The 12,301-nt window shown below is 49.8% G+C and overlaps 1 protein-coding gene across 1 annotated transcript; it reads left to right on the top strand.

The window, feature by feature from the left end:
- The first annotated feature begins 5,428 nt into the window (after positions 1 to 5,428).
- Positions 5,429 to 10,344, top strand: LOC144721834 (purpurin-like). The gene is made up of 5 exons (XM_078599752.1): positions 5,429 to 5,557; positions 6,820 to 6,956; positions 8,035 to 8,147; positions 8,762 to 8,974; positions 9,740 to 10,344. The coding sequence occupies exons 1-5, from the start codon at positions 5,429 to 5,431 to the stop codon at positions 9,751 to 9,753; spliced, it is 606 nt and encodes a 201-aa protein (XP_078455878.1). The 3' UTR covers positions 9,754 to 10,344.
- Positions 10,345 to 12,301: the final 1,957 nt, after the last annotated feature.

Below are 12,301 nucleotides of genomic sequence, written 5' to 3'. Positions count from 1 at the left end.
ATTTTAGTACCAGCTACCTTCGAGGCAACTGTGCTCATTCTCTGACATGCCAAATTTGTGTGTCCCTTTTTGGACATTCACACTTGAGAGTAATCTCAAGTGTGAATGTCCAGGTGTGAACACAAAATGTCATTGAAATATATTACCCAGATTATTTTTCAGAATGTCTGGGCAGCCACTATTTTGATCAAGTTATTAATATGCTAACTGCCGAATAGTATACAGTATTGGGTAAACTGACATGGCCGAGTGATAGCGCGCTCACCACTTGTTGCAAAGGTTTACAGTTAAAATCCAGTGACCGCCCTGATTAATACTGCAGGTGTATGAACTGTCAAAAATATACGCGGTCTGCTTCAGTGTCATGGTCCAAACTTGAAAAAACACCCGGGAACTAATTGATTGGGATTATACAAAGCCAGTATTGCCCGTTCTGGTGGACCACATAGCTTGTGCAATTGTTGATTTCTGGCTTCCTTCCCACTCGCCTGGTTTCCTGACCTAACGAGCCAGATGGACCACATGTGCCCCCCTTTCGTTGGTAATCTTCCTGCTGATCTGAAATTAGTCATGAGAATATCTCAACCTCTGAATTCAAATCAAAACAACCACGGTGAGAAAATGCACGGACACATGAGTGGTGTGTCTAAAATAACTTGGCATGTATACACAACCAGAAAGTCTCGCAAGTTTGCTGAAATTCGTCTGCATTTCACGTGCGGCACAAGTGATATTCTGTGAAAAAAAAAGCCTAATGCTATTCGGAGCCAAGAGAATTTGTAAATCACGTGGCAGATCACCCCTTGTGATTGAATTGGAGTCTTGTGCTTCCCCAATTAAAGGCGCACATAGGCTAAGTCACACGGCTGCTTGTCCCAGGGCCTGCAAGAAAGAGCAGGTTGTGAGGCTGTTGCGTTGAGGTGGGGGTTTTTTCAGGTCAGTTTTGTACTCGCATTTAAACCTCTCCCTAATCCACACACTGCAATGTATGCCCCCTTACCCCTCGACATCATCTGGTGCCCCAAGATGATGGGATCTGTTAATCAGACACCAAGAGCTTACTAACTCCAAACTCGTTGTGCCCTTGCTGGCGTGTTTCAAGAAGGGGGAGGGGGTTTGAGAGAGCAATGCTATCCCCTTTTTGCTGTCGTAGCGTGCCTCCAGCCCAGCTGGAATATCTGTCTCCGAACTGGGAATAGATCTTGCCATGTGCGCCACTCCATGGAACAAAAATGCTCCCATTTTACATCCACTTGCTGAAAGTTCAACGATTTATCAGCAAAATGACCCACGTACATTTTTTGTCTACCACCCTCTATTGATGGAGCAATTGCACGCAAACATAGCAGGGCCTTGCTGATGAAACTAAAAGTGTAAATCAGTCCAAGGCTGTGATTTAAACAGATGCTGTTTGGGAAGAATGTAATGTTTCAGCGGATTGTGTTTCACATGTACTGTCTGCATATCTATATGTTTGTGAAGCAGTTGCGGAACATTGTATTTGATCCATGCATCGGTGTGATGTGGGAATAATACTGCGATTGTTTAAGAGATGGTTATGGGTAATTGGAATTGTATTTGGGCTCTATATTAAGTTAAGGTCAGTGTTGAGGTACTGGGTACACGAATCAATTCATTTTGAAGTGTATACTCGAACACGAACAGGTCACGCCTCCATCATATGGTACATTTCCATAAGGTTGTTTACACATGGAATCTCACTGGTTTTCATGTATTGGTTTTAATGGCATTTACGAATGTACTTCTATCGAAGTACATTCGTAAATGTGATTGGCAGCACTGCGCCATTGTTCGATATTCATCAGTTCAAGAAAGAAATGTTTTATATTTGTAAAATAATGTACATATTGAGAGCTGTACATATACACATTGAGGGCTTGTAAAAGTTCACGGAGACTGAATAAATGCTGTATAACATTTTTTTTTTTGTCGGGAAATCAATGATTGAAGAATGTGCCCATGCATGCTGGCGATAACATTTTGGTATCTACTTTGTCACTTGTGCCATTTGTCCTTCTATAAACTTTTTTGATATCGACTTTCTTTGCTTTTCTTGATCTTGCTCTTATATAGTTATTTTGTATTGCGTGTTTCTGTAACTTGCTGATCCGCCCGTACTGGACATTGTGAAAAATAGCTTCATATCTCATTTTGATGCATAGGCCATTCCATGTTGTCACGTGCAATTCCCAATTATCATACACACCCTGAATTACCATTGTCTTCCAGCAAACACATATACTGTACAGTGTTACATTTACTGGCAAAAACAAACCAGATGCCATCTTCCATCGAGTCAATCCCAGCCGGGAGAAGCCTCAAGGCACGCCCACCTACCCCCCTTGCCGAATCAGATGCCCCATCGCACAACGTCATTCAAACCAGGCAAGAGATCTACTGTGGATAATAGTTACGGCTACGTTTAGCACGTGTCTCGTAGTACTCAACTGCAATGTACAACTGCACCCTTGCATCTGCATGTATTGGAACGCTGAACGTTGCACTTTAGGGGCTGTCCATAAATGACGTCACGCACCTAGGGGGGGGGTCAGACATTTGTGACGGGGGGGGGGGGGGTTAAAAATGTGACGTCACATCAAAATGCGCAGCTTTAAATACATACAGACAACACGTTCTACTTAATTAAATATACTTTTAATAAATGTTTTCATCCTACAACATCAGAGTGCAGCGCCACATTAAATACGCACTACAATAACGATAGTTTAAAGCGATTTGAAGCATGTTTTTTTGGGGGGGGAGGGGGCAGAGCTTTGTGACGTCATATTTGAGGGGGGTCTGACTTTTTGTAACGAGGGGGGGGGATCAAATATCGTCCAAAATCGCGTGACGTCATTTATGGACGGCCCCTTATATCAGCATCGAAGCAGCAGTCGTGCTTTCTTGGAATCATCGAGATGTCATGGACAGAAACATGACAATTCCTGATGGGCTGAGAATGCCAGAACAACGGAGATTGTATTCTGATGAGAATGTGTACAGATTTCAATGAGCACACTTTGAAATCAGCAGGAATGAGTGATCTTGTCTTGACAGGAACGGCGGAAGGATACAGCTGGGAAGAATTGGAGTTGTACTTTTGCCACTTATGAGAAAGTAAAATAAAGCGTTATAGGTAAGATAACGTGGCATATTTGAAATAGTGTGAAAATGTGCTTGTAGTACACACTATTTAAGCTGCTATCCATAAGCAGCTTCTGCACTTTGAGTACCGGTATCAGACAGGGATTTCCTGCTCAAATGAGCATTGAAGGGGTTCTCGTCTGCTTACAGCCCTGAGCCAGTGGTGGACATTGCACGTTTTTTATGGCGGGGGCAAGTTCATCCATAGGACTGCCCCTGATGGCTTCCCCACAAAGTGGTTACTCATCGACCCCGAGAGGCACGCCGGCCAGGGAGTGAACTCGCCACTCCTGTTACAATCGTGAGCCGCTCACTCGACCGCCTCGCCGCCTTGTTGTCCAGGGTCCCCAGGAGAACCTCACGCCGAGGCTAAGCGGGAATTAGCGGCGGCCGGATTTTGGTTCTTAATCTCCCTGTGACGCGAGGCGCTTGCATGCGGCGCATAAAGCTCGCGGCGCGAGTGGCCAAGCCCAAGGAGCGGAACACAGGAGCCTGGGAGCAGAGCTCCACGTGCCTCCCTCCAGTCCACAGCTTCTCGGTGTGCGCGTGTGTGTGTGACCTCGTCCTCCTAGGTGTGCACGTGTGTGGGTGTGACCTCGTCCTCCTAGGTGTGCGCGTGTGTGGGTGACCTCGTCCTCCTAGGTGTGCGCGTGTGTGTGTGACCTCGTCCTCCTAGGTGTGCGCGTGTGTGTGTGACCTCGTCCTCCTAGGTGTGCGCGTGTGTGGGTGACCCGTCCTCCTAGGTGTGCGCGTGTGTGGGTGCTCGCCCTCCTATGTGTGCACGTGTGTGTGTGACCTCGCCCTTCGAGGTGTGCACGTGTGTGTGTGTGTGACCTCGTCCTCCTAGGTGTGCACGTGTGTGTGTGTGTGACCTCGTCCTCCTAGGTGTGCACGTGTGTGTGTGTGTGACCTCGTCCTCCTAGGTGTGCACGTGTGTGTGTGTGCTCGCCCTCCTATGTGTGCACGTGTGTGTGTGTCCTCGTCCTCCTAGGTGTGCACGTGTGTGTGTGTCCTCGCCCTTCGAGGTGTGCACGTGTGTGTGTGTGCTCGCCCTTCGAGGTGTGCACGTGTGTGTGTGTCCTCGCCCTTCGAGGTGTGCACGTGTGTGTGTGTCCTCGTCCTCCTAGGTGTGCACGTGTGTGTGTGTCCTCGCCCTTCGAGGTGTGCACGTGTGTGTGTGTCCTCGCCCTTCGAGGTGTGCACGTGTGTGTGTGTCCTCGCCCTTCGAGGTGTGCACGTGTGTGTGTGTCCTCGCCCTTCGAGGTGTGCACGTGTGTGTGTGACCTCGCCCTTCGAGGTGTGCACGTGTGTGGGTGTATCCGCCCTCCTAGGTGTGCGCGTGTGTGGGTGACCTCGTTCGTGATCCGGTTTTGGCCGCCCCCCCTAGATCTACTCAGCCTCAAATGAGTACCTGGTGCGGTGTGTAAGCGTCGCTACTGGGGAGACAAAGGCGGTCGGGCGTGACGCTGGCCACCCATCCCCTTGTGTACCGTGCCGACCTTCACAGGTGCTCGCTCACAGCACTTGCCCCAACAGTCTGTTAAAGGCTACACCGGGGGGGAGGATCTTTGTCTTTGTACTCGTGCGTAGGGAGCACAATCTGCACGTCCGCTGATCCACGTGGATGAATGTTGCGACTGGTGTCCCGTACGGCGGACGCTGCCTCCGACTGCTGCGCTATATCGCACATGTTCCGTTTCTATCACATCGTACCCTATATACATAACCCACCCAACGCAGAGGGATATTGTGTGCGTTGTTCCGTTGCTGTGTCGTGGATCCTTACACCAACGTGTGTGTTTGAGTAGCTTCTGTATATAGTGCCTGCTTTCGGGGTTGAACATGTTTGTTGTGATATCTAAAAAATGTTTGCAGTGAAATTGGTTGTTCATTTTTGAATCGAGACACACACTCATGAGAGACGAACACGGGATAAGTAAAATCGGAAATAAATAAAGAGCTCGAAAACCTTAAAGCAAAAAGTGTGCAGGGATTCGTGAACGTGCACAGCACGCGCGCACCATCAAAGTCGCGGGCCTGCCAAGGGAGCGTGCCCTGTGGCAGCCTTAATAGGTGATCTCTAACTTAATAGGTGCTCTCTAACTTAATAGGTGCTCTCTAACTTAATAGAACATCAGCGCCGGGGAGAGACAAAGGCGGCCGGGCGTGGTATACGCCAGCACCGCTCCCCTTCGTAGGCGGCGCTCCCTCGCGAACAGCTCACGGGGCATCTCTCCCGGTGTCTCTGCAGGGACGTGTCGCCATGGCGCCGCGCCACGCGGCCTCCTCGCTCCTCGCCCTCAGCCTGGTCGCTCTGCTCGCCCCGGCGCGCGCCAACCGCACGTGCGCGGTGGACAACTTCCCCGTGGTGGACAACTTCGACAAGGAGCGGGTAAGGCGCGGGCCGGCGAGCGCGCGCCGTGCCCCCCTGAGCGTGCGACGCAGAGGCGACACACCGCGCGCGTCCTCGGCCGTGCGGTCCGGGCCGCACACAAAGATCATTTGTAAGCGCCGTTAATGAGGAGAAGAAGAAGAAAGAGACTTTGATCCCACCGTGAGGTGCACGCTCTGGTGACGGTGCTGCAGTTGTTCCGTCACTTACAGCGATGCCGCTCCACCGACATCAGACTCTGGCATCATTTGTTCTCGTGAGCAAAGTTGCAAACGCCAGAGCCCGTGGTACCCAGCCCATGTCGTATGCACCTGAGATACAAGACGCTTTCGGTATTTTCGGAGGCAACTTAATTCGTAAAACCGTGGACGCTGGCATTATAATGCGTTGATAGTTGAACGGAAAAAAATGCTTCGCTTAGTTGGCGTGAGCAAGGCTCACGATGAAGTGCGATGGAATGAGATGAGCGGATGTCACGATGTGCCATGGCGCTGAATGTCTGAGTGGAGACAATACATCATGGGGCCTCCAGTCGTGCACTCCGGCCTGAGGCAAAATGTGGGATTCTCAGGTGCACCGAGGTTGATGGCGTTGAGGCTTGTAGGTTTTTTTGAAAGATTTTTGTTATTTCCATTGCAAAATGTAACCTATGATTAGAAATGCGTGTTACGGGGGGGGGGGGGGGGGGGGTGAGGAGCGCTGCTCACAACAACGAGCGGCGTGCCGGGCGGCTAAAACGCAGCAAGTTGGCACAGTGGGTAGCACAGTTGGTGCATCTGCCAGTCATCTCAGTCACTCACTCAACCCATAGCATCTGGGTCTGTCGCGTGACCTCCTGTCAGCGAGCCTTGGACAATTTACGTGGCCTCATGATGCACCTAGCCTGGCACCAGCGCTGTGGTGACGTCACCACCACGGTGGCGAGTGTTCACTACCTCGCCTGGTATACGGGAGGTCGTGGGTTCGATCCCTACCCTGACGCCTGCTGTATATTTGGAGTTTGCGTGTTTTCCCCGTGGTCGTGTGGATTTTTCTCCGAGTCCTCCGGTTTTTCCCTCCACATTTAGAATCAACATCACGCGTTTAGAGTAATTAGATGATTTGGTTGATATACATTTCCACGTGATAAGCCGCTTCGTTGAGCTATCATTTGTGGCCAGGTCGCTTCTGAAAAAGACTCCATAGCTCAGTGGGCCTTATCTGGTGAATTTTTGTTTATTAGTGAACGACGGCTGTTGTTATTGTTTTGGGTCGTGCCGTAGTACCTGGGCAAGTGGTATGCAGTCTCCAAGAAGGACCCGGAGGGGCTCTTCCTGCAGGACAACATCTCAGCCGACTATACCCTCGACGACGACGGCAACTTGGTGGCCACCTCGCGTGGCCGTGTCAAACTCTTCGGGTGAGTCGTCCGCTCGCAGGGAGGACGGGGCCGGCCTGAGCTCTGCACCAGCGGTGGTGAATCCACCCAGCGTCTGTCGTTCATTCGGGAAGGGGGGGGGGGTCTCAACGGGCTACTCGATGATCACCTGAAATCCATAACCAACAACTTACCCGGATTTAACCCTGTAATACAGAATACTGTTTCGATAAAAAGTACCGGCGTCATATATTGGGTACATGTTTTGTTTTACGTATTAATTTCAAGTCGGGGATATTTATTTGCCATCAGCTGTAACAGAAATCGCTGTCCACTTTTGTCAGCGATTGTCCTGATTTGTCCGGAGAGTCGCACGAAATGTTTAGCGATCGAGCCGCGGGTCGCGATCCACGGGCTGGCCACCACTGTTGACCACTGAGCCCAGCCTCAGCACAGCGAGAACTTGAACTGTGATTACAAACAAAACAAGCCGGCAAGACGATCCATTGAAGGGAGTCAACATTCACTTCAGGGGATTCAATAGGGCGGTGGCTCGATGCTTGGCAGGCTGCCCTGGTTCATGCTGCGGGAGTGTTGAGCATACAATGCAGAGTGTTTAAAAACAATGTTGACACTTGACTTAAAGCTTTCGTGAGTGCAGGAATTCATACTCTTTTGGGTGTTTCGGTAAAGTGACACTTCTGAGAATTTGCAACAAGACCACAATAAATGTACCTCCGGGCCCTGGAGACCACCTGGAGAAGATTCGAGGCACGTGTTGACAATGATGGCGGAGAAGTGGAGACTCTTTGACTTTTTGAAGCTATTAACATTACATTTGTTATCATGTTATAGTGTAGTATTGTCCGTTCTTTTTCCCATTAAAAACGATAGTCCCATATTAGTGTTAAAAAGATGTTAAGCACTCTGTACGTGCCTTTTAGCCACAATGTGTGTGGCAAGGCGAGGCAGCGTGCTTGGTGCTGCCGCAGACTCTCTCTAAATCTCTCTCCCTAAATCTCTCTCTCTAAATCTCTCTAAATCTCTCTCGTCCGTGCGAGAGTCTCGGCTGACGTGCGGTCCCGGCCTCGGCGTGTGCGCCTGCTGGGTTTGCCCGCAGGTTCTGGGAGGCGTGCGCTGACATGGTGGCCTCCTACATCGTGGCCAAGCCCGAAGTGAAGTCCAAGATGTTCATGAATTACCAAGGGCTCGCCAGCTACCTCTCCAGCGGGGGTAGGACCACCCGCAGGCCACGAGCACCACCCGTCCATTGCAGAATGCCTTTGCATGCACGCAGCGTATGGACGTGGGAAAGCTGTAACTGATTATGCTGAACACAACATTGGCAATGTTTTTGTAAAATTATTATACCAATTATGTAATTTATTTAATTACTATTCATCAGATTCTGCGGAAAAAACAATGATTTCGATTTGACCATTGTGTCTTGCCTTTGTAGACGATGACAAAATCATATTACTCATTAGATATTGATGAAATTACTTTAAGCTCTCACAAACCAAGGTCCGATTAAACTTGTATTTATAGCGGAATGTCATACAGCGACGTTTCGCTGTAGCTCCCTGCGAAATGTTGAACCCAATCAATAATCGTTGTGAGGTTGTCTGTGTCGGGTGGAGGAGGGTATACGACACACGTTTTGCGATTCATAAATTATGAACCACGAAAAAAAACCATTTCAACAAACGGCAGAGGACTCCAAAAATCCAGACCCCATCTCGCGAACGTGAGCACCGCGTCCCGATCCGACTCCCTCCCCGGCGTCCCAACTCTCTTGCCTCGCATCGCCCCGACCACAACCCCCCCCCCCCCGCCCCCCCGCACAGGAGACGACTACTGGGTGATCGACACAGACTACGACTCGTACGCGATCACCTACTCGTGCCGCTCGCGCGACGAGGAGGGTCTGTGCGCCGACGGCTACTCGCTGGTGTTCGCGCGCACTCCGCGCGGCCTGCCGCCCGGCACGCAGCGCATCGTCCGCGCGCGCCAGGACGAGCTTTGCCTGCTGGGCCACTTCACGCCGGTGCTGCAGAACGGTGAGTCGGGCCACGCGGCGCTTCGACCGTGGGCTTCAGCTTCTTCACGTGGTGGCGGGGAGTGTCGCGGGGAGCGGTTCGTGTCGCGGTTTCGCTGCGCTGCGTCTACGAACCCGGCGACCCGCGTTCGATTGCCGCTCACGGCGGACACCCGTGACGATTATTTGCAACTGTCCTGGGCTTCCCCTGGGTCGACTCAGCCTCAAATGAGTACCTGGTGCTGTGTGTAAAACATCACCACTGGGAGAGACAAAGGCAGACTGTTGGGGCAGGTGCTGTTAGGGAGAACCAAAAAAGGCCGGCACGGTACACCAGGAGTTGGTGTGGCCAACACCACGCTCTGCCGCCTTTGTCTCCCCAATGGCGATGTTCACACACCACACCAAGTACTCATTTGAGGCCGAGTCGGCCTAAGGGAGGCCCAGGACCGGTCCAGATAATGGTCACTGGCACAACAACAGCCGCCATTCGCCACTAAGTGACGGTAACGTCACCACGGCGCTTGTGCCAGGATCGGTGCACTCCGAGGCCACGTGAAGTGTCGAAGGCTCGCAGCTGACACGTCACGGGACAGACCCAGCAGGTGCCATGGGTTGACTGACAGATCCCTTGCTGTGCTTTAGCTGCCTGACCACCAGCCCGTCATGTGCAGCGTGATCAACCTATCCAGTGTAAGTTTGAGGTGTGTGTGTACTTTGTGTGTTATTTGTGTGTGTGTGTATATTGTGTGTGTGTACTTTATATGTGTTATTTGTGTGTGTGCAGGAGCTTGCCCATGAAGCAAAGGAGGGTGGCAAGGTGGGCGGAGGAGCCCTCACCACCTGCAAGATCTGCCCCAGTGCTCAGCCGACACACACAACCATAACCAGAGATGTGCATTATTCAACATATATCGACATTATATGATTGGGTATTGTGCATGTAATGATATTCAAACATACAATACATAGGTGAGAGGCTATATATAGTTGTATCCTCATCAGTCCTCTGCAAGTGGTGAACGCTCGGTCTATGAATACATTTTCCAAGAATTTGGTCAATTTAACTGTTTTGTTGTTTTACTGTTGTGTCCACCCATAACAACAAGTTAATAGCAATATTCGTGTGATTTTGATTTGAAGCTTTCGTGACTGCAGGAATCCATACTCTTTGGTTCGTTCGGTAAAGTCACGTAGGTATAAAAAAAAAAAAATCACGACGTTTCGGGCGCAACACAAGCGTCCGTCATCAGGTGGGAAAGTATGTTTATTTTATACCTACGTGACTTTACCGAAAGAACCAAAGAGTATGATATTCGAGTGATAGTATATGCATCATGCCCTCATGCTTATGCATTATGAAACTAAAAATAAAGAAATATTGAACACGTGTATGAAGATGATGATCTTTCCTTTGATACATTAAAATACAACTTCAATCCATTTCACTTTAGGTAAATTCAAGTCTTTTTGTGAGATTATTTCTATTCTCTACATGCAGGATTATAGGTGACACAAATGTGAATCCTTCCTCAGTATCCATCTCCTGGACAGTGAAACTACTCTATTCTCCAAAATGCTGGACTTTGCGCTTATAAAACAGTTGGAACGCTGCTCGGCTGATATATTTACAACAATGTCCGGCCTCTCTTTGCCTTCGTCTTTTTCCCTTCCACTTTAACAACGATCGACAGCGCCTCCAAACGAGGGTCATTCGAAAAGTAACAAACACCCCTCCGCAATTTTCAGAGAGCAGAGGTCACACAAAACTGCAGTCGCAGTGCCTCGTGTTGTGAGTGACCGCACGCTTGCTGTGACTGACCACAGCGTGTGGGCAGTAGTGGTCACTGATGGCCAGATGGAGAGTGTGACTGGCAGTGGTCCATGTCGTTCAGGCACTGTGGCCATGCAACACTAACTGTGGACCACACAGTAAACCACTGCAGCCTGCGCTCCTTCCACGGGAGTGTCACAGCAAAAACGACACAAACTCTCTGTCTCTCCTGAAACCCTATCGTGGCCGGCATACCTCCACGTTGGCCTTTAGCTCATGGACGTATCACTGCCATCATGTGCAAGCACAGGGCGTACTCCGTGTGAGCTGTGCACATGTGGGGATGCAATCGACCACAAACCCCTCCCCCCCCCCTAAAGCAAAGGTGACAATTACATCTGACTTGTTCTCTCTCAGAACACGCTATATTAAGAGAAGCATTCTAAGGCAAAGGAAATACTGTACATGTCTTCTTGGTTCTTTTGGTAAAGTCACGTAGAAGGGAAGTAATAAAATAATAAAAATAAAACATAATAAAATAATTCTCACTTATTATGTTTTATTTTTATTATTTTATTACTTCCCTTCTACGTGACTTTACCGAAAGAACCAAGAAGATGAATCCCTGCAGTCACGAAAGCTTTAAATCGATACTGTACATGTATTTTAAGATTCACAATATGACGGATTAAAACACATTCGACAATGCTGCGCTTACCAGTGATCTGCAACAACTATTGCAGAGCAGAGAATGCTCAAATGTCTCTTGCTCAAAAGAAATGAGGAGGAAGCGTCACCATGCGTTGAGACGCTTCGGAGATGTCTAGTTCTCACCCTGTAAATAGTGTCTCGCGGTGCGCCAGTTGGATCAATAACCCCGGCAAGCTTGGCGTGTGCCAACAACGTTCGCTCAGCCCCGCCGTCTGCAGCCCTGCGAAGCCCAATGTGTGAAACACGTCTCGTTCTCTTCGCTCGTTGCCACAGAATGTCGTCTTCGAGCGTATCCCTCTTAGCATCACGTGACATCCATGCCACGTTGCATGCTCTTTTGATTTATCGTGCAACCACTACAGATACATAGCCAAGGGAGAGATGCTGTGGTGCAATGATTATTCCCACATTGGATTTTCAATCGAAACTCAACAAAGCACGTGTGTTTGGTGATGCTGCACTGCGCCACGTGCTGCACAAGCGTCATTCACAAACCCCCAACACACTCGTCGACACCGATGCATTGAAATAAACAAATATAACGAGCAACATTCGTGAGTCGTGTGAGTCTTTCTTTTTATCCAGAGGTCAACGGGTCGATTCCATCTCCCGGCGCGGCAGCCGCAATAGCAGTGGCGAGTTCCTTGAACCCTTCGCCTGGAATCCGCCCGTCAGTCTAAAGGGTTCGTCACCGCTGCGGAGGAGATCGGCGGCAGGTCGCGTGCGGTGCGGTGATCAGAATCTTTATTTAGACTGGAGGAGGAATCCGATGAGCTATGAAGCTCTTTTTCACACATGTCCGGCATGGGCGGGTCAGCAAGTTCGGTGTAGGTGCCGCCACCTCGTCTTCGTCGTCTTCTTCTG

The sequence above is a fragment of the Lampetra planeri genome, chromosome 12, assembly GCF_965212315.1.
Source record: "Lampetra planeri chromosome 12, kcLamPlan1.2.h2, whole genome shotgun sequence".
Classification (NCBI taxonomy): domain Eukaryota; kingdom Metazoa; phylum Chordata; class Hyperoartia; order Petromyzontiformes; family Petromyzontidae; genus Lampetra; species Lampetra planeri.
This window is presented reverse-complemented; position numbering and strand designations above follow the sequence as displayed.

Coding starts and splice junctions, on each gene's coding strand:
- LOC144721834 (XM_078599752.1), top strand. CDS start 5,429: ATGGCGCCGCGCCACGCGGCCTCCTCGCTCCTCGCCCTCAGCCTGGTC. Junction 6,957..8,034: donor GGCCGTGTCAAACTCTTCGG/GTGAGTCGTCCG, acceptor GTTTGCCCGCAG/GTTCTGGGAGGCGTGCGCTG. Junction 8,148..8,761: donor CAGCTACCTCTCCAGCGGGG/GTAGGACCACCC, acceptor CCCCCCGCACAG/GAGACGACTACTGGGTGATC.